Here is a 22,480-nt window from a genome sequence, read left to right as displayed (position 1 = left end):
TAAAAGAGGGCTTTGGCTAAGTGGCTAGATTATAAAAGCGAGGAACCGCTAGGGCTCAGTGAACTTCTGGCTGTGAGGATGCGACAAGAGTCATAGTCACGCCGAGGCTGTTGCTGGACCGCAGGAACCTCCCAGCAGGAACCAAGCGAGCCTCCGCGGCTCAGCACTTGACGGCCGCTTTTGCAGCGGTTGCTGTGAGTGCCGTAAAGCGGAGCGGCTGCAGGTGCTGTTGAGTGAGGTAAGGTGTGGGAGGCTCAGCTCGGTAGCTGGGGATGGTTGGGCGCCTTCAGACAGGTACGGCTGGTGGCCCAGGTGCCCTTACCGGGCATCCTCCAGCATTCTGGGCACCTGCCTACCCCTTGGTGGGGAGGCCGGCCACAGGCTGAGCGCGCTCCAGGCTGGGTACTCCTCAGTCAGTCCACGAGCATCGCGTGGCAGACTTTCACTTGGCCAGTCCTTCCCACGCTTCTGGGCGTGTCATCAGGTAAAATCTTCATCCTGGGACAGGTGAATGTTTGGAGGACGATCGAGACTCTTGTAGTAGCCGGGTTAGGGTAGTGACCCCTGACCTCAGGTGATCTGCCCGCCTTGGCCTCCCACAGTGCTGGGATTACAGGCGTGAGCCACCGCGCCCGGCCTACAATTTACAATTTCTCAGTTAACATGAGGTAAGCCACGTTTTCTCAGATGTGGGAAAAAAACAAAAACAAAAACAAAAACCAACCTAGATGATACATCAGATTCTTTATGCTTTTGAAGATAGCACGTTTCCAGTAAGTAAAAATCAATCTGTGAACAAATATAAAAGTGAATGGTAAGAGTAGTATATTAGAAATTGGGCAGATGGAAGCTAAGTAGAAAAGGCTGTGTTTGAGCTAGACTCTGAGGATGAATAGGGTTTGAACGATTGGAGACCATCCCTGTTGGGCCATGGACAAAGATATCAAATGCAGGAATAAGCATTTATATTTTAGCGATTCTATTTGTGGACATATGTTTAGTGAGGGTAGAGGATTTGGGAAGGCTGGCATTGAATGATGAAAGAACTGTAAGTGGAAAGGAAGTGCAGGGTGTTCTGACAAGGAAGAAGAAAGGAACCGGGGAAATGCCGAAAGAATAATACACAGGACTTGATTTCTTGGATCTGAGTGATGATATTTTTAACCTGGGTTTCTAAAAAAAGTTTAAGTGCTGTTGGCAAAAATGGGAATGCTGTTGAATTCCAGCATGCAATAGTGTACTGGGAATAAAGTGATTTAGATCGTAGAGTGCTGATGTTGCCAATAACTAGCCTCCTGGCTGTCCTTTAATTCTTCTTCTAGAGCCTGTTCTCCATAAGGTGATGTTGGGCCAGCTGATCTCTCTTGTCTAAATCCTGTACAACTAGAGACTGTGAGGATGGAGAGCTAGTTACTTTCTTCTGGATGGGGAGAGGAAAATAGCTGACAGAGAATAAAATTGTTAATTTGGGGCCGGACGCGGTGGCTGACGCCTATAATCCCAGCGCTTTGGGAGGCTGAGGTGGGTGGATCACCTGAGGCCAGGAGTTCGAGACCAGCCTGGCCAACATGGTGAAACCCTGTCTCTACTAAAAATACAACAAATTAGCCGGGCTTGATGGCAGGCGCCTGTAATCCCAGCTACTTCTGAGGCTGAGGCAGGAGAATTGCTTGAACTAGGGAGGCAGAGGTTGCAGGGAGCTAAGATCAGGCCACTGCACTCCAGCCTGGGCAACAAGAGTGAAACTGTGTCTCAAAAAAGAAAAAGAATTGTTAATTTTGAACATGTTAAATTTGAGGTGAGGTTCAGGAAATAGAATTGAAAATTGAAAATTCTACGCAGATAGAGCGCGTAGATTGTAATTTAAATAGTGTTTTCTCTCACAGGTGGTAGTTAAAATCTTGAGCATGGATTTGCTTTCAGGGAGAGATTGTAGAGAGAGTAACTCTAGGCTATTCCCATAGACAGGAGGTTGTAGAAATTATTGAGGAGGCATGTGGATCTCCGAGGTAAGAGCAAGGAACGAGTTCTTTTTAAAAAAAGTTACATATAGTTGTAGATTCTCAGGGGCCCAGTGTTGTTATTAAACTAATTTAACAGCATTTACAGCAAATAATAAGCACCTACTTCTGGGAATTCTGGCAGAAAATAAATAATGCAAATAGATATAATCTCCACTTTCTAATTGCCTACCCAGAAGTGATATCATTTACATATTTATTTATTCAACAAATACTTATATGTTTCAAGCACTGCTGGTTCTAGGGATATAACGATGAGCAAGGTAGACATTGTTCTTATCCTCCCAGCACATAAAGCCCTTAGCATCCACATCAGTGCTTTTCAGATTTTAATGTACATATGAATCATCTGAGGATTTTATTAAAATATAGATTATGAATCAGTAGGTGGGTGCTGAAAATTCTGTATTTCTAACAAGTTCCAATGTGATATGGATGTTCTTTGGACCATACTTTTAAGTGACAAGAATCTAGATCCTGTTTAGCAAATATGGCTGTTATTAAGCCACTACCACTACCCATCATCTGTTTCTCTTAGGATAAAAGCATTTTACTCCTTATGAAAATAATATATGCTCATACAAATATTGGAACAATGTAGAAAAGTATAAAGAACCGTGTAAAAATCACTCCTAATTCTTCCTACCCAGAGATAACCATTATTAATATTTTTGGGAACATTCATCCAGATTTTATGTACATACATTCACAATTTAAGTGTTGCACTAAGTACATGATACACTCTAAGCCCTGGGTTTGATTCTGTTTGCTGTATGGTTTTATTAAGATAAATACCCAAGTGTCCAGAACCAAGCAATTAAGTACCTGCATTCTTGAGGGAGTCACTTAAAAATAACTTGGGGGCCAGGTGCAATGGCTCACGCCTGTAATCCCAGCACTTTGGGAGGCCAAGGCAGGTGGATTACGAGGTCAAGAGATCGAGACCATCCTGGCTAACATGGTGAAACCGTGTCTCTACTAAAAATACAAAAATTAGCATGGTGGCAGGCACCTGTAGTCCCAGCTACTCAGGAGGCTGAGGCAGGAGAATCACTTGAACTTGGGAGGCTGAGGTTACCATGAGCCAAGATTGCGCCACTGTACTCCAGCCTGGCAACAGAGCGAGACTCCATCTCAAAAACAACAAAACAAACCAAAAAAATACCTTGGGAGCCAGACAGTGTCTCATGCCTATAATCATTCCAGGTGCCCAAGAGGCTAAGGTGGGAGGATTGCTTCTGCTTAGCAGTTTGAGGCAACAGTGAGCTATGATTATGACACTGCACTCCAGCCTGGGTGACAGAGCAAGACCCCATTTCTTAAAAAAATTCTTCTTACTCCAGAAATGGGGAGACATTAACATAATTACATGTGGGCTCTAGTAAATGAATATTTGTCATTTCATTTAGGCTGAGAGAAGAATTTTTAAAGTTTTTAAAAAACAGTAGTTTTTTCTTATTACAAAATCAATTGATGTTCATGTAAGATAAATAAGGAAAAAATAAAAGCACCTACACTCCTCCCAACCCAAAGACAATCCTTGCTGTCTTCACCTCCCTTCTTGCTAACCTGTGTTATCTAGATCTTTCATTTCAGCTACTCTCTTTCCAAAACCCTCTTACACCATAGTCATTCAGAAAGGAGTCACTATGTATTTAGGATTTTTCTGGAGCATCTGCTGGAGAGACTAAATTTTGTTAGCTTTTTATCTTCAAGTGTCAGCATGTTTAGGTAGAGGTTGTATTTCAAAGGATTAAGTGCATGAATGGTAAGCAGGTAAAGAAATTTCTTAACCCTTTGCAGTCTAATGTTTACTTCCAAGCTGCTGACAGTTGTGATAAGTTAGCAATGAAAGGAAAAGAAATGGACAATAAGAAAGACTAACAGTATTTAGGGAAGATTTGATAGTAGCTGTTGCTACTGGGATATTTTTGGCTTTTGAGAACAGCTGAAAAACATTGATTTTTTTGTTTTGGTCTTACCTCTGAATACATTTTCAGAGGCATTTTCTCTTTATGCCTGCCAATCTGCTACCTCATCTCTCTTACTATGACTTTTCCTAATTACACTACTCTCTTCCCTCTGTAGTTCAGCCTCCTGTTTTGTTTTGTTTTGTTCAGGGCATATTTGAATGTCAGTTCTGTTGTAATCAATTGCCTGTAATCAGTTGCCTTCCTGTCCACTGCACAAACGAAACCAGTTCACTGAGCCCATGGTATTACAGTAAAGAAAGAGCTTAATTAACAATGATGCTGGCCGTGCAAAGAAGTTATTACTCAAATCAGTCTCCCCAAAGACTTGGTGGTTAGTTTTTCAAGGATAGTTTTTAGTTTGGTGGGCAGGGGACTAGGGAATGAGGGCTGCTGGTTGGCTGGGGATGCGATCATGAGGGTATGAAAAATGGTCCTTGTGTACTGAGTCCACCTCTGAGTAGGGAGCCACATCACTGGTTGGGTCGTGAGTCACTAGTTCACCTCTAGGTAGGGTCAGTGGGTCCAGAATGCAAAGGTCTGAAAAATATCTCAAAAGACCAATCTTAGGTTTTAGCCAGGGAAATTATAAATCCTGTGTCCTCTGGAAAAAAGACTGGTTGTCATTTAACTACATTTTACCAGAATTCAGGTCCCTCTCATAATCCTAATCTTATAGTCTTTCATTAGTTTTACAAAGGCAGTTTAGTTTTGGAAAAGGTTACTATCATCCTTGCTTTAGGTTAAACTGTAAACTAAGTTCCTCTCAAAGTTAGCTTGGCCTGTACCCAGAAATGACCAAGGACAGATTGGAGGTTAGAAACAAGATGGAATCAACTATGTCAGATTTCTCTTAGCTGTCATAATTTTGCGAAGGCAGTTTCACTCTCTGATTCATATCATCCATGCCTCTGTCTTACTCCCCGATATCCCCAAATAAGTCGGGGAGCCCACAGCATAAGGATATGGCTAGGCTAGCACATACCATCTTATGAACCTAAGTTAGGTGTCAGGGCAGGTTTTTGATTCCACTTCCCCCCACTCCTGCCTTCTGGATCATCTGTCTTGATATATCATTCATTCATTCAGACATTCATTCAAACAGACCCCTACCTAGGTGATTCTCAAAAGAGGGGTCTGGGGCTGGAGGAGGTGTCAGAGTAAAGCAGTTACCAAAAGTCTTTCATAGTAATACCTTCAAAGTACAGATGCAAATGTAAAAGGAAAGTTGAAGAATATGCAGTGCTGCTCTTCACTGTAGAAAGAGCCTGAGAATTATCGTGAACTCCTCATCCTGTACCTTTTTTCATCACAGTTGTGTATGGGTTTTATCTACTACTAGTTTTTTCCAAGCCTTTTCACATCTTGATACATAGTAAATTTGACCAAAAAAAGATAAAAGAATGTGTTCTTGGCTGGAGGTGACCTACTCTTGGGGTCTAGCTGCCCCAAAGACTGAGAGGATTGTTAACTCTGACACCTGTAACCCATTCGTGGTTTAGTTGGTAAGCAGATCTACCCATTTCTTTCTTCTTCATTGCCAGATCTCAGTTCATGCATTAGTTATGCCCTGCTTCCACATCATCTAAGAATAATTCTGTGTCATAATATACCATACTTACATATTACCCTTCTCATATTTGCATTAGAACTTTAAGATAGTTGGGCTACTTAAACTTCATAACACCTCTTATTACATCTTTTTTTTTTCCTGAAAACATTTGCCATTTCTCTCCCAACCCCCACCTCATTTTAATTTACTATCTCTGCAGTACTTTTTGTTTTCTTTTCCATTAGAGATGATATTCTGTCTCCTTTAGGAAACTTTACCTAAGTGTAAGTAAGGAAATGAATGCTATCCTCCCTAGTGTTTTTATTATGATAGCTAAAATGTAACACATAAAAAGAAGTACATATAGAAATAATATTTTTGTTTCAGTTCTATGCCATATCTCTCCATAGGTTATTTTTAATATTTTTAGGCATTTATTTTTTGAAGGTTGGAACCAGGCATGAGAGTTTAAGGGCCTTTAAACTCTTTTAAAAATCTTTTTTTAATATTTCAAATTCTGTTTTATTGTAAAAATTCTTGCAGAACAGAAAACTTGTATTTAAATAGTTTTCTGTTCTCTTGAGCATTGTGCAGTGTATTTTTAGTATACTTAGCATACTTACTATTACTTGATGTTAATTCAGCCAGTTTTAGGCTGGGTGAGGGAGACGATTCATATACACTAATAGCTATAATGCAAACTAGAAACTAGTAAAAGCGTCAGGGTTAGTTGCCTCTCCTTGTGCTTCCATCGTAACCCGTGCTTATTCTTTCATTGCAACTACACTGTATTGTTATTGCCTCTATATTTATCTCTGAGAGAGTCCATCATAAACTAGAACAGTGGTTCTTAATTGATGTGGGGTTGGTAAGGAATGGGGCTTGTGCATTTTAGAAAAAATCTTCTCATATTCTTTTTCAGGTATATCACTCTCTCCACCACTATCACTACTGCCCTTCTTCTTTTGAAAACTCCTGTACTCACCTGTAAGCTCTTCGAAGTTAGAGAACTGTATCTTATTTGTCATTTTATCTCTAGGGCTTAGCATTGTTTTTTTGGCATCTGTGCCCATTAAGGTAGACAGTAACTATTTATTTCTTGCAGGAAGGTAAAAGTAGATTAGAGGTGGAGGGAGCACTTCTAACCTGGAAGAGTATTGAAGACTTCATTGAAGAAGTGTCATTTGAGAGGATCTATGGAAAGAAAGGTAAACTAGTTTTATGGAAGTAAATGAGAGCATTGCAGACAAGACGTAATGGGCAAAAACACAGAGGCAGGAAAGTGTAGGATGTACTCCAGGAATACTCATGCAAAAACCATGGACTATGTGAAGTATGAGAAAGCTTATAGTAAGTTTGTCTGTATTCAGTCAGATTGTGAATACCCCTTAATACCATTATATGCAATTTGAACTATTTGTAGGTGGTTGGGAACTATTGAAAATTTCTGATTGTGGTGTTACTTGATTTATCTGTCAGCAACTTGATACATCTGTCAGTGTATAGGTAAGATTGTGGATAAAGAGAAAGTGGAGTCAGGGACATCAGTTAAAATTAGGACATTAGGTACAATTAGAGTTTAGAATGACAGTGAAGAAGGAAAGAGTTGATGCAAGAAGTATTTTAAAGGTAAAATTGACATACTATGGTTTCTCTTTTTTAAGTATCACATTATTTTTAAGTGGTTCCTGAATATTCTTAATGAAGAGGTAGTGCTAGTAAAAAGGAACATTTTGATAGGCGAATCTTTCTCTTTTGCAACTGAATTGCCTTGGCATTTATAGAAAATAAATAATGAGGTAAAGTTAATTGGATGTCATCTTGATAATAAAAATATAGTTAAGTTTTTGATGATATATTTTAGAGGTTTATTTTATGGAAGAATTAGTTGTAAACTAGAGAAGAAAGAACAAGCTACTAATTTAGATTTTATGCCTGTAGTAGCTTATATAGGCCTATTATGTATTCTTTCCCATTTATTAATTTGGGCTTAGAAGAAGCTGAGTGATGGCCTACTCTGAATGCCACTTTAGATTTCACTAGGAATCAGCATACAATACATTAATGCACTATTTAATACAAGTACAAGAACTTGAGTTGAAATCTTGAAAATGAAGGGTAGTCTCCTTGTTAATCTTGTGAGCTGCCCTTATCAGAGTATAGGTTGAGCATCCCAAATCTGAAAATTCAAAATCTGAAATGCTCCAAAATCTGCAACTTTTGTGTGCTGATATGATGCTGAAAGGAATGTTCATTTCAGATTTTTGGATTTGGGATGTTCAACTGGTAGTGTAATCCAAATATTCTGGAATCCTAAAAAGTCCAAAATACTTTTGGTCCCAAGTATTTTGGATAAGGAATACTAAACCTCTATTTGATAATTGTATTTCCATGGGTTTTAACTGAGTATAAAAACTAATACCATCATCAATGTTGATTGATACTGTTTTCACAGTTTTGGGAGATAGAAAATAATTATGATTTATTAGGTTATCTTTGCTTAATATACATTATCTATTGATCAGGTGCATTGTTCACATCACTATTGGTGTTATTTCTCTTAAGTAGTTTGTTGACTTTATATATATTTTATAGTATTTGCTTTATATAGGCATCAGCTCTGGAAGCTCATTTGGATTGTTTTAAAACCCCAAACCAAGACTTGATTTTAAGATGGTAAAGACATTTTTCTTCTCTCTGAAATTACCATGAAGCAACAAGGAAAATGAGAGAAAGAGATGTAATTACATCTTTGCTGAGACTGGAAGACCTGTAACTCCAAATTGAAATATTTGAGAAATGGCAGCCGCATGTAAGCAGGAAGAGCTTAAAAGAGAATGCTGGTAGAAAGAGATCTCAGATAGAGCTGGCAGAGCAAAGAGTCATCTGCTGTTTACAGTGGGATGGGGAGTCATAGAAAGGCAATGGGAATTTCCTCGGATTGTTTGGCAACATGAACTAGCAAGAAAGGAAGAGTGAATGAGGAAGCGCACAGATACCCTGTCTTTGCAGGAAGCACTGTCTTGCTGAGGCAAAGTAGAAGAGAGATAGTGAGTGGCTCTTTGCTGCCTGTCTCTGACATCTGGAAGAAGTAATGTTTAAATGCTTTTCCCACGTGTTCTCGTACACATTCTCTGCCTTTCTCACATATACACATGTAAAAAATACTCTGTCAGAAAGAGCTTTCTTGTATACCAGAGACTACCCTCTAGTCTAGAATATACCCTTACTTCTTTCTTCCATAGTTAAGGAGTAAATTATATTCCCATTTAGAAAAGTAGGTGAGGAGGCCAAGGCTGGTGGATTGCTTGAGGTCAGGAGTTCCAGACCAGCCTGACCAACATAGCAAAACTCCTTCTGTACTAAAAATACAAAAATTAGCTGGGAGTGCTGGCAGGCGCCTGTAATCCCAGTTACTCGGGAGGCTGAGACAGGAGAATTGCTTGAACCCGGGAGGCGAAGGTTGCAGTGAACTGAGATCGTGCCGTTGCATTCCATCCAGCCTGAGTGACAGAGAGAGACTCCATCTCAAAAAAAAGGCTTAATTGTAGTTCTGAAATTAGAGAATTCAATGTTATAACAGAAAAAATATTTAAGAAAACCTTCTGCAAAGTAAAGAAATCTTTAGGTCAGTCTCAGTAGTAGCTCGCACCTGTAATTCCAGCACTTTGGGAGGCTGAGGCAGGAGGTTCTCTTAAGGATGAGAGTTTTAAGGACAGCTCAGGCAAAGCAAGACCCCATCTTTACAAATAAATTTTTAAAAAGTTAGCTGGGCATGGTGGCACATACTTTTACTCCTGGCTACTCAGGAGACTGAGATAGGAAGATCACGTAAGCCTGGGAGTTTCTGGTTACAATGAGCTATGATTGCACCATTATACTTCAGCCTGGATGACAAAGTGAGACCCTGTCTCAAAAAAAAATCTTTATTCTACAGATTGAAAGGAAACACATTGAATGAGGAAAAACTAATATACAGTCATCAACATCCTTGTATAACCTAGTTTTTAAAAAATTGGATTTCAAAGGTAAGGAATGCATTCTTTGCTCATCCCAATAAAAAGATTAAATTACTTACGGGGGATTGGTTTGGGAAATCAGATACTGTCAAGGGAATATTTAGCACTACAGGACAATGGTACAAAGTGTGTAAGTCATTGGGGAAAGACAGTGTAACCTCGCAGCCAGATTGACAGCTATTTTTTTTTTTTTTTTTTTTGAGACGGAGTCTCGCTGTGTCGCCCAGGCTGGAGTGCAGTGGCCGGATCTCAGCTCACTGCAAGCTCTGCCTCCCGGGTTTTTACGCCATTCTCCTGCCTCAGCCTCCCGAGTAGCCGGGACTACAGGCGCCCACCACCTCGCCCGGCTAGTTTTTTGTATTTTTTAGTAGAGACGGGGGACAGCTATTTTTGAACAAGGCAAAAGCTCAAGGTAAGTGGTACCTCTAAGTTCTTTTTGATAAACTGCAAGAAGATGAATATCAGTCATCCAACAGATGAACAGAGATGATATAGCAAATGGATTGGCAGGGAACATTGTAGGAATAAGACCAAAATCACTATGAGATTTATAGTTATGGAATACAATAGAACTGTAACAAGTAGAAATAACTAATAGAAGTTGAGATTGAAAGGGGAGAGAAGACAGAATGTAGTATAAATTTCTTCTTATTTTATAGCTGGAGAACAAAAGACATATAAACCTTAGATATCAAACGTAATAGAGGTGTCAGTATATTTGAAGGATTGAAGGAATAAATGTAAGCACTTGAAAAACTAAATGTATTTAACCAAAATCAAACTGGTGACAAGGTAGGAAGAATTAGTACTGTATTAAATTTCTTATCCTAAAGGAATAATCAGAGATGAGACCTAAGATGAAAGAACAAAATGTTTATTGTGGCATTGTTTACAGTTGAAAAACTGAAAACATACATGGAGTGTTAATAAAAACTGACCACATCCGCATCTGAGATCACACACAAACTCGAAAAGCAACAAAGAGCTGTCTTATAGGCTGTGTTCCTTGATGAAAAATGTTCTCAGTTTCTCCTTTGGAAGTGGTTCTCAGCATTGTCAGCAGCATCAGCATCATTTGGGAACTTGTCAGAAATGCAAATTCTGAGGTCTCATACCAGTTTTTCTTAATCAGAAACTGGAGGAAAAAAGCACCTCTCAAACTTTGTTGCTCAGTTTTTATAAATACCCTATTTATGTTTTCAGTTATTTGCTGTTATAAAAAAAAGTGATGATAAACATTTTTGTTTTTTCATCATTGATCTCATATTTGGTTATTTCTTTAGCATAGAAAATGACCAGATCAAAGAATGCCTGTGGAAATTTAGTTTTTTCTTGGTTCTATTTTTGGTTATTACAGGTAAAAAATTAAAGAGATTTTTGTCTCTTTAAAAATGTCTTTTTTGTTCACAGAAAACAAAATTATCTTCCTTTCCAAATCCAAAAAGATGAAAACGACTGAGATACTTTCAGAAGACAACCAAGTGAGCACCACAGACTAATGAGTAGAATCAATAAGAACGTGGTTTTGGCCCTTTTAACGCTGACAAGTTCTGCATTTCTGCTGTTTCAGTTGTACTACTACAAGCACTATTTATCAACAAGGGTAATTTTATTCCTCTTTTCTTATCATTCCTCCTTTCTTATCATTGTATATTTTCTGATCACACTTTTCTTTGCAATACATAATATTAATCATGGTTATTCAAATTCTTGCATCTTTGTGAGGTGCAGCAAACAATTAAAAATTCAGTTAAATATACTTTAGCACACTAAAGACAGAGTTGCTAAGTTTCAATGATGTTTAATCTATTAAAATTATTATTTTGTTAAACAGATTATCCTTCATTTAAATGAACTCAATGATAAATAATTTTGATAAAATGTCAAAATTAGTTTATTTTAGTACAGCATATATTTTAATTTAGTACCTACTGGAGAAGTATAATGGTATGACTTACCTTTATCTGTATGTATAGGAATAAAGTAGAGACAATGATGTGGAAATCAATAGCTTCTGAAGATTCCGTAGAATATATCAGATAAGGAATTCCAAAATTGTGACGGTGTTGTTACATTGTGAAAAGTTGCCAGACACTCTCTCTGGGGTGTATTATAATAATTGCTACCATTATTGAGAATTGTACTAGACGCTTTCCATGCTCAATGTAATCTTAAAAACAATCGTGAGGAAGAAAAATATATATATTTTTTATGTTTTTATCCTCATTTGTTAGAACTATTCATCAGAATTAATCACTTTGCGCCCCTCCTCAGCTAGAGGGGAGTATACTTCCCTGCCTTTTTTATGTTGGGCTTGAACAGTAGAATGTTGACACATGCAGAAGCTTCAAATAGGCTGTTGTGATTTGACTTAGTTTTTATGCTCCCCTGACCTATAGGAGAAGAGAAAAATGTATGGAGCAGACCAAAGCATAGCTGCCCCTCTGACTCACAGATTTGTGAGGGAGGAAATAGATGCTTATAAGCCATAAGACTGGGGGAAGTTTATTATGCAGCATTGTTACATGGGGTTATTAGACCTAATTTTGACAGATGAGAAAACTGAAACTTTCTTTTTTTAAGAGGGGATCTCGCTCTGTCACCCAGGCTGAAGTACAGTGGCATAATCATAGCTCACTGTAACCTTGAACTCTGGGGCTCAAGCAGTACTCCTGCCTCAACCTCCTGAGTAGTTAGGAGGACTACAGGCACATGCCATCACGCCTGACTAATTAAAAAAAAATTTTTTTTTTGTAGAGATGGGGTCTGTGTTGCCCAGGCTGTTCTTGAACTCCTGGCCTCAGGCAGTTCTGTCACTTCAGGCTCCCAGAGTGCTGGGATTACAGGTATGGGCCACTGCAGCTAGCCTGGAAAACCAAAACTGTTAAGAGAGATGTTAAATAATTTACCTACCCAAACCACCCAATATCTGATGTGTAGAACTGACCTCTAATGTCCCTAGCTCCATTTTTTCCAGGCTATATAATTTTAAAAATAAGTGACTATACTGAATCTACCTATGATCTTGGCTGTTTATCCAATGAATGTCTTTCCGTGACATCTTCAACCCTTTCCTGATTATTTTCTTAGGATAAAGCCCTAGAGTAGAAATTCTAGATCTAATATGCACATTTTAGATTTTTGTTATGTATTACAAAGTTATCCTTCATAAGGATAAGCAGTATGCCTGATTTCTCATATGTTTTCATAAATAGGAATAACAATAATAATGGCATCTGTTTCAGTTAGAGAGGGCTGGCTAATAGTAGCTTAAACAAATAGAGGAATTATCTGTCCATATCTGTAAGTCTAGAGCCTCTAAAATTCTCTTGGTATTTCCTGTGCTACAGTCAAGGCTAGAAGAAGTAATAGTGTGATCTAGCAGGCTTCTACTTTTGTGACAGTGGCCAGCAGATTCCCAAATATAAGAGAATCTGGGGTAGTAAGGTTTTACTCTTGTTATTTAGCTTTTCCAGCCTCTATAATAGAGACTGCAAAAGAGAAGGGGTTTGGGAATTGGTGTCAGGTCAGCTTACCTATAGTGTCTGCCATAGCAGCTAACATTTTTTGATGTGCTTGATTGAGTAGGCCCTATGCAAAGCACTTTACCTACATTTAACTCTTAAAACAACAAGTTGAGTAGATCTTGTTCTTCCCATTTTTCCAGCAAAAACACTGAGGTTTGGAGAGATTTACTAATTTTCCCAATATCACATAGTTATTAAGTGTAGGAGATGGAATGTGAACCTGAGGAGTCTACCCCAAAACCTTATTCTTCATTAATTTTTAGTGTTCGTAATATTCAGAAACTGAAAGCTATTCAACTCCATTAGAGGTCATTTCTTTGATTACTAGTGGGGTTAAACATCTTTCCATATGTATATTGGTTCTTTTTAGTTGTATTCTTACTTCTTCTTATTTGTGTCTTTCACATATGTTCCTGATGATGTTGTCTTTTTCTGTAGCTGTTCTTTATAGTTTGAAGGTTATTAAACCTTCATCATATATGTTTCAAATATTATTCCTGACTTGTAATTTGCCTTTTAACTTTATATTCATGATATACTCCCTCAATAAATTAGTACTTAATGTATAAGACAGATGTCAAGATCTTTTTTCCTTAAGGCATCTGTTTTTATGTTATAACTAGCCCAAGATTATGGGAATATTTAACTGTATTTTGTCTATGTAATGTTTAAATTTTTTCACTAAATTGAATTTATTTTAGTAGGAGGTATGAATAAGACATCTAACTTACATTTTCCCCAATGATTAACCAATTGTCCCAATATCCCTTATTGAATTACTCATTGATTAAAAATCCCATCTTAATTATATATTAAATTCTAATAAAGAACTGCTGTCTCGACCCTTTTCCCTTGGTGGCAATGTAACATAGTTGTTGAGAGCATGAACATCAGTTTGAGATTAAACTTCATCTATACTGCTTATTAGCTGTGGGATCTTGAGTTAATTACTTGACTTCTAAATGCCTTTGTTTCCTTATCTACAAAATGAGGGGCAATAACAGGATCACCTCGTAGACTTGTGAAGCTTAAATGAATTGATATACATAAACTATTTGGAACAATGCATGTTATACAGAAAGAAAACAGTAAAAATTGGCTGTTATTATTATTTTTAAAAATTTTATAATGAAAATAGTATTTGTTGTATTGTGTCCATACCATACAAACTGCCTTAGTAATAATGCCTTATTCATTAAAGAAAATATAATCTTTGAACAGAAGTAGTATGTAACTAAAGTTCAGGTAACCTTTATATACCATTAATTTTGTAAAGTTCGTTATTCACTCTAGATTCTTGTTTTTTATGTTTACTTTTGATAATAGGTAGACACTATAACATGTAAGTTCTAAAATATCACAGATTATTTTTATTTTATTGAAATATATGGAGTGGGGGCACTGGCTCACACCTGTAATCCCAGAATTTGGGGACACTGAGGCGTGCAGATTGCTTGAGCCCGAGAGTTTGAAACCAGCCTGGGCACCATGGCGACACCCCATTTCTACAAAAAATACAGAAATTAGCCCAGCATGGTGGCGTGTGCCTTTAGTCCCAGCTATTCAAGAGGCTGAGGTGAGAGGATCACTTGAGCCTGGGAGGTTGAGGCTTCAGTGAGCTGTCTTTGCGCCACTGCACTCCAGCCTGGGTGACACAGGGATCCCGTGTCTTAAAAAAATTTTTTTTTAATATATGGAAATTATTTTAAATCATTTGTAGCCCAGTAATTGTATCCTTTAAAATGGAATTTTAAAATTTACTCATGAATTCAGAAACTGTTATTTAAAAGTCACAATTTGTAGAATATTTTGCCAAGGCAATAGAAACAATGAATGAGGTGGTTTCTTCCTGCCCAATATTTATAATTTAATTTGGGACAGATGCTGATGAGAGTATAGATGCTTCCTGTGTGTTTTAGTGTGAAAACAGGATACTATCTGTAAGGAATACAAGCAGTTTCTCTATGCCAGTAGGAAAAAAAAAATGCTTTATTTAAAAATAGTAAGGAGACCAGGTGCCTGCCTGTAATCCTAGCACTTTGGGAAGCTGAGGCGAGAGGATCGCTTGAGCCCATGAATTCAAGACCAGCCTGGACAACATAGTGAGATCTCATCTCTGCTAAAAATAAGACAATTAGCTGGGTTTGGTAGCACATGCCTGTAGTCCTAGCTACTTGGGAGACTGAGGTGGGAGAATCCCTTTGAGCCCAGGAGTTTGAGTTGACAGTGAGCTTGGGCAAGAGAGGGAGACCCTGTCTCAAAAAATAAACAAATACGTACATACATGAAATAAAAATAGTAAGGATAGTTAGACTAATTAGATGCTAAAGATACCAACTTTTAAATTTTTTTCAATGTCATTTTGGAAAAATTTTAAGCTTTTGGGTTTTTGTTAAACTAAATCTCACTTATATGCAGCATTTTTGAACTCAAACTTTAGTGAAGTATAGATGCATCCTCAGTTTTCTAATGGTTTTCTTCTGACATAGGAAGAGAACCTGAACTATTGTTAACTTTGTTTACTGATTATATCTAAATTGTATTCCTCTGTTGTTCAATGAGCAGTGTTTTGTGGGATATGCTTAGATAAATAAATTCATGTAAAAATTATTTCTAGTTCAATTAAATGTTTGATTTGGTAGCCAAAGAGTACAGAATCATAGTCTTGATCAGTGTGAAATTATAGGTTAGCGTCATCAACATAAAAACCAAGATTCTAAGTCATCCTTGAACTTAAAGGTGATTTTCAGAGACCCTTAAGATTATGTGATAGAGATAGGGATGAAAAATGGATTTTATCTTTGATTCCAACCCAAATTTAGTAGCAGTAAATGCCTGCAGCACTATGGTAAGAAGGACTGCAAAGCTTTCAGGCTTTTCAGGAAAGAATACTCTAGTATTTGCTACCTTGGAGTTTAAAGCTACTTATTTTATTTTAAAGCTATTTTATTTGCAAAAGATATTTTTACATTCTTTCTTAAGAAGGGCCAATGGCTGGACACGGTGGCTCATGCCTGTAATCCCAGCACTTTTGGAGGCCGAGGTGGGTGGATCACCTGAGATCGGGAGTTTGAGACCAGCCTGGCTAACATGGCAAAACCCTGTCTCTACCAAAAATACAAAAATTAGATGGGTGTGGTGACATATGCCTGCCTGTAATCCCAGCTATTCAGGAAGCTGAGGCAGGAGAATCGCTTGAACCCGGGAGGAGGAGGTTGCAGTGAGCTGAAATCACGCCACTACACTCCAGCCTGGATGACAGAGTGAGACTCCGTCTCAAAACAAAAAAAAAGTGGGGGAGTACTAACAAAATAATATAATCTTCGGGCCCTCTAAAACTGAACCCTCCAATGTCCTTAACCTTGTCCCTTCAAGCTGAGGTAAGTACAAGGTTTACAGGAAAGAGAGACTACTGAATAACATACTTGGGAAAGCGATTACTGAATATTTCCTGGATGAAATAATAATTTGAGTTGGTCTTGTAGGATGAGGAGTTCCTCAAGTGAAAAAGATGGAAAGGTCATTACAAATAGAAGACACAACCTGTTCAAAGAGAATGAGTATTTTGATATCTAGAGTAGAAGCATACTAAGTAGAAAACAAAGGAAGTACAAAAGCCCTGAGGCAGGAATATGTCTATCAGTTTTGAGAACAGCATAGAGATCAATGTGGCTGTAGACAAATGAGTGATGGGGAGAATAGTAGGTAAGGTTAGAGTTTCCTATTACTTAGGGTCTTGTAAGCCATTATAAGGACTTTGACTTTTATCCTGAGTGAGACTGGGAAACATAGGAAGGTTTTGAGCTATGCGACATGATCTGACTATTGTTTTAAAACAAGTAGTCTGGCCACTCTGATGAGAATAGATTGGGTGTGTCCCCACCCAAATCTCATCTTTAATTGTAGCTCCCATAATTCCCATGTGCTGACGGGGGGACCTGGTGGGAGATAATTGAATCATGGAGGTGGTTTCCCCCATACTGTTCTTGTGGTAACAAATAAGTCTCATGAGAGCTGATGATTTTATAAGGGGAGATCTGATGATTTCCCCTTTTGCATGATTCTGATTCTCTCTTGTCTGCTGCCATGTAAGACGTAGCTTTCACCTTCTGCCATGATTGTGAGGCCTCCCCAGCCACTTGAAACTGTGAGTTCATTAAACTTCTTTTATCAATTGCCCAGTCTCAGGTATGTCTTTATCAGCAGTGTGAAAACAGATTAATACACAGAGAGACCAGTTAGAAGGCTATTCTAGTAATTTACATAAGAGATGATAATGATTTGGACAAGAGAGTTGATGGTAGAGTTAGTGAGAAATGGAAAGTTAGAGTTTTCAGGATTTGTTGATGGGTTAGATGTAGGGTATTAGAGTGACAGAAGTGAATCAGGGATAACTCTAGTATTTTTGTCCTAAGTAATTGGAATGGCAAAATTGCTGTTTACTGAGATGGGTAAGACTGGAAAGAGCAAGTTTGAGGAATGGTGAAAATCAGGAGTTTTTTTGTACATGTTAAGTTTAAGGTGCTGTATTCATCTGTTCTTGCATTGCTATAAAGAAATACCTGAGGCAGGGTAGTTTATAAAGAAAAGAGGTTTAATTGGCTCATCGTTCTGCAGGTTGTACAGGAAGCATGATGCTAGCATCTGCTCAACTTCTGGGGAGGCCTCAGGAAACTTACAATCATGGCAGCACGTGAAGTGGGAGCCTGTACCTCACATGGCCAGAACAGGAGGAAAAGAGAAAGTGGGGAGATGCTACACACTTTTAAACAGCCAGATCTTAGGGGAACTCACTCACTGCCTATCACAAGAATAGCACCAAGAGGATGGTGCTAAACCATTCATGAGAAACTGTCCCCACAATCCAGTTACCTCCCACTAGGCCCCATTTCCAACACTGGGGATTATAATTTGACGTGAGATTTGGTGGGGACACAGATCTAAACCATATTGTTCTGCCCCTGGCCCCTCAAATCTCATGATCCTCTCACATTGCAAAATATAATCATGCCTTCCCAACAGTCCTTCAAAGTCTTAACTTATTCCAGCATTAACTCAGAAGTTCAAAGTCTCATCTGAAACGACACAAGTCCCTTCCACCTATGAACCTGTAAAATCAAAAACAAGTTAGTTACCCCCAAGACTCAGTGGGGGTGCAGTCATTGGGCAAATACTCCTGTTCCTAAAGGGAGAAATTGGCCAAAAGAAAGGGGCTACAGGCCCCATGCAAGTCCAAAACCCAGCAGGTTACTCATTAAGTCTTAAAACCCCAAAATAATCTCTTTGACTCCATGTCTCATGTCCAGGGTACACGGGGGTGGGCTCCCAAGGCCTTGGGCAGCTCTACAACTTGTGCCCTCTGAAGCAGCAGCCTGATCTGTACCTATGCTGCTTTGAGCCAAGGCTAGAGCTAGAGCACCTGGAATGCAGAGAGCAGTGTCCTGAGGCTACTCAGGGTGGCAGGTGCTGGGCCTGGCCCACCAAACTATTCTTCCCTCCTAGGTCTCCAGGCCTGTGATGGGAGGGGCTACCTCAAAGGTCTTTGAAATTCCTTCAAGGCCTTTTCCCCATTGTCTTGGCTAATGCAAATTTCTGCAGCCTGCTTAAATTCCTCCCCTGAAAATGGACTTTTCTTTTCTGTCACATGACCAGGCTGCAAATTTTCCAAACATGTATGCCCTGCTTCCCTATTAAATATAAGTTCCAATTTTATATCATATAAGCATAGGTTGTTAGAAGCAGCCAGGTCAGATCTTGAACTCTTTGCTGCTTAGAAATTTCTTCTTCTGGGTTGGGCATGGTAGCTCATGCCTATAATCCCAGCACTTTCGGAGGCCAAGGTGGGCAGATCACAAGGTCAGGAGTTCGAGACCAGCCTGGCCAACATGGTGAAACCCTGTCTCTACTAAAAATACAAAAATTAGCTGGACGTGGTGGTGGATGCCTGTAATCCTAGCTACTCAGGAGGCTGAGGCAGGAGAATTGCTTGAAACCGGAAGGTGGAGGTTGCAGTGAGCCGAGGTCATGCCACTGCACTCCAGCTTGGGCAACAAGAGTGAAATTCTGTCTCAAAAAAAAAAAAAAAAGAAATTTCTTCTTCCACGTACCCTAAACTGTCACTCTCGAGTTCAGAGTTTCACAGATCTCTAGGGCCAGGGCACGATGCAGCCAGGTTCTTTGCTAAGGTATAACAAAAGTGACCTTTGCTTCACCTCCCAATAAGTTCCTGATTTCCATCTGAGACCTCCTCAGCCTGGACTTCATTGTCCATATCCCATAAGCATTTTGATCGCAACCATTCAGCAAGTCTCTAGGAAGTTTCAATTTTTCCCTCATCTTCCTGTCTTCTTCTGAGCCCTCCAAACTTTCCCTCTGTCTATTACACTGTTCCAAAGTTACTTCCACATTTACAGATACCTTACAGCAATACTGCTCTCCTGGTACCAATTTTCTGTGGTTAATCTGTTCTTGCATTGCTATAAAGAAATACCTGAGACTGGGTAATTTATAAAGAAAAGTTTAATTGGCTCATGGCTCTACAGGCTGTACAGGAAGCATGATACTGGCATTGGCTTGGCTTCTGTGGAGGCCTCAGGAAACTTAGAATCATGGCAGAAGGTGAAGGCGGAACCAGCACTTCATATGGCTGGAGCAGGAAGAAGAGAGAGAGGGAGGAGGTGCTACAGTTTTTAAACAGCTAGATCCTGGGATAAATCACTCACTCATTATCACAAGAACAGCACCAAAGGGATTGTGCTAAACCAATCATGAGAAACTGTTTACATGATACAGTCACCTCCCACCAGGTACTACCTGCAACACTGGGGATTACAGTTCAATCTGAGATTTGGTGGGGCACAGATCCAAAGCGTATCAGGTGCCTATTTGACCTTTAAATGAAGAAGGTGAATAGACAATTGGCTATATAAGCCTGGGTAGAATGGGTTGGGTGTACAAATTGAGTGTTGTAAGCATATAGATGGTATTTAAAGCCATACAACTAGATGAGATACCAAGGAAATGAATATAGATTTTTAAAGGGGAAGAGAGGAAGTCTCAACATCTGAGCTTTAGGACCCTCCGCATCAGGGAAGTGAGAAGAACCAGCAAGTTAGACTAAAGAAGTAGCCAGAGAGAAATAGAGAAAAAACAGAAATATGGTGATACAGAGAGCTAAGTGAATGAAGTGTTTCAGTAGAAGTGTTTCAGTAGGTAGGGGTTATCAACAATTCTTGGTATATCAAATAATATAAGTACTGATAATTGACTATTGGATTTAGCAGTGTGCAGGTCATTGGTGATCTTCATGATGCTCAGCAGAGTGAATTTAAAATGAAGTGAGTTCATGGGAGGAGAGGAATTGGCGGCAATGAGAAGAGACAAACCATTAAGAGTTTTGCTGTAATGGGGAACAGAAAGTTGTTCTTTGGGAAGAGAGGAGTTGAGAAGTTTTTGTGTTTTGTTTTAATTATTAGTGTTTTAAGATGGAATAAATCATGTTTGTATACTGATGGGAATGATCCATCAGAGAAAGAAAAATTGCTGGAGCAATGTCTTTGTCCAGTCAAGGGAGGATGGGATTTAGTGCATAAGTGGAGAGGCTGGCTTTAGATAGGAACATAGACAATTCATCTGTTATGACAGAAGGGAAGTCGTATTATATGGATTCAATTCTTGTGCAGTGGGTGGGAAGATGTGGTGAGGGGCTTTTGAAAATTATTTTCAAATTTCTTTTTTCTCAGTGAAATAGAAAGCAATGCCATAAGTTGAAAGATAGGATAGGGAGGTGTTAGAGAAAAGAGGGAGAAAAGTCATCTAAGAGAATGAGACAGTTAATACACAAGGGGGATGTAGTATGATTTCTGAGCAGAATTAAAGCCCCACTTGAGTTTAGTAGTCATGAATTTAAAGCGACATCAGCCAGGCATGGTGTCTCACACCTGGAATCCCAGCACTTTGGGAGGCAGAAACAAGTGGATTGCTTGAGACCAGCCAATGCAATAAGGTGAGAACCTGTCTTTACGAAAAATACAAAAATTAGCTGGGTGTGGTAGTACATGCCTCTATAGTTTCAGCTGCTAGGAAGACTGAGGTAGGAGGATCACTTGTCTGGGACGTTGAGGCTGCAGTGAACTGTGATCACGCCACTGCAACAGCCTGGGCAACAGAGACCCCTGTTTCAATAATAATAGTAATAATAATAGTAATAAAGTGATAATTAGTCAGCAGCCACTTTAGCTGCACAATTGCAGGTGCAGAAGAAGTAGAAAGTTGGGCTTTTGCTGAGCAAGTAAAATGAAGTCAGATGGAGGTAAGTTGTCAGTGTGTACAAGAGAATGATTATGAAACATGAATATTTCTGATTGCATTTTTCATAGTAGCCACCAAAAAAGCTGGAAATAACCTAAATGTTCATCAATTAATGAATGAATATACAATGGAATGTTAGCCATAAAAGGAAATAAAGTACTGATTTATGCCAAAGCATGAATGAATGAACTTTGAAAACATTATGCTCAGTGAAAAACCAGATGTAAAAGGCCACATATATGATTCCATTTTTATGTAGTGTCCATAATGGGCAAATCCACAGAGAAGATAATTAGCGTTATGATTGGGACTGAGTGGAGAAAGGGGAGTGGCTGTTAATAGGAACATAGTTTCTTTTTGGAGTGATTAAAATATTCTGGAATTAGACAGTGGTAATAGTTGCACAACTCTAAACATACTAAAAATCACTTTAGAAAGGCAGATTTTATGGTATGTGAATTATATCTCAATAAAGCTATTATAAAAATAACATGCTCGTTCACTAGAAATTTGCTTATCCCAAACTCAACAAATTAAACAGCTCAGAAATATAGTCTAATCAACTAATGTAGGACTAAGGTGAGCAAGTAGCCATATTACAATGTTTGCAGTTTTTTTTCAGGTTTGAAGATTACGGTTGTTTTTTTCTCAAACATCCCTTAGTATTAAAATGTTATTGGTTAAGTTGCAGAGCTTGTGAGGAGAGACCAGTTCTGGCTCTGTCTTAATTACTTAGTATGTTCATTTCTCCATCCCTTCCTCTCTCCTTCCAATTAACAAACCTTTACTAAGCTATACAAATCATCAAGCACTATCCTAGGTACTACTGGTGATACAAAGATGGATTGGACTTGGTCCCTACCCTTGAATGTGAGGTTTAATGGGGAAATGAGGTTTAGGAACTTAGAGCCCATTTCATTTTTAGGGTGAGGCTACTCTAATTGTTCTTCAGCATCCTCCCATCTATAGCTTATAGATAAAGTATGCACTCAAGGCATAAGAAACTTATTTGGATCTTCTTTAAGCTTGAAACATTCTTCCTGTTGTCTCTAGAACATCAGACATTCTTTCTCCTGTTACT

The 22,480-nt window shown here is 38.8% G+C and overlaps 1 protein-coding gene across 35 annotated transcripts in view; it reads left to right on the top strand.

Annotated features, from left to right (window-relative positions):
- Positions 1-191: 191 nt before the first annotated feature.
- Positions 192-22,480, top strand: part of FKTN (fukutin) — a 75,962-nt gene continuing 53,673 nt past the window's right edge. For 4 of the 35 annotated variants that reach the window (XM_077965406.1, XM_077965402.1, XM_077965388.1 and 1 more), the window contains exons 1-5: positions 192-238; positions 6,649-6,751; positions 9,481-9,571; positions 9,766-9,974; positions 10,973-11,165. In XM_077965406.1, the coding sequence (XP_077821532.1) occupies positions 11,061-11,165 (105 nt within the window). In that variant the 5' untranslated portion in view covers positions 192-238; positions 6,649-6,751; positions 9,481-9,571; positions 9,766-9,974; positions 10,973-11,060. 35 annotated transcript variants of the gene reach the window in all.

The sequence above is a fragment of the Macaca mulatta genome, chromosome 15 (genome assembly GCF_049350105.2).
Source record: "Macaca mulatta isolate MMU2019108-1 chromosome 15, T2T-MMU8v2.0, whole genome shotgun sequence".
Taxonomy (NCBI): domain Eukaryota; kingdom Metazoa; phylum Chordata; class Mammalia; order Primates; family Cercopithecidae; genus Macaca; species Macaca mulatta.
This window is presented reverse-complemented; position numbering and strand designations above follow the sequence as displayed.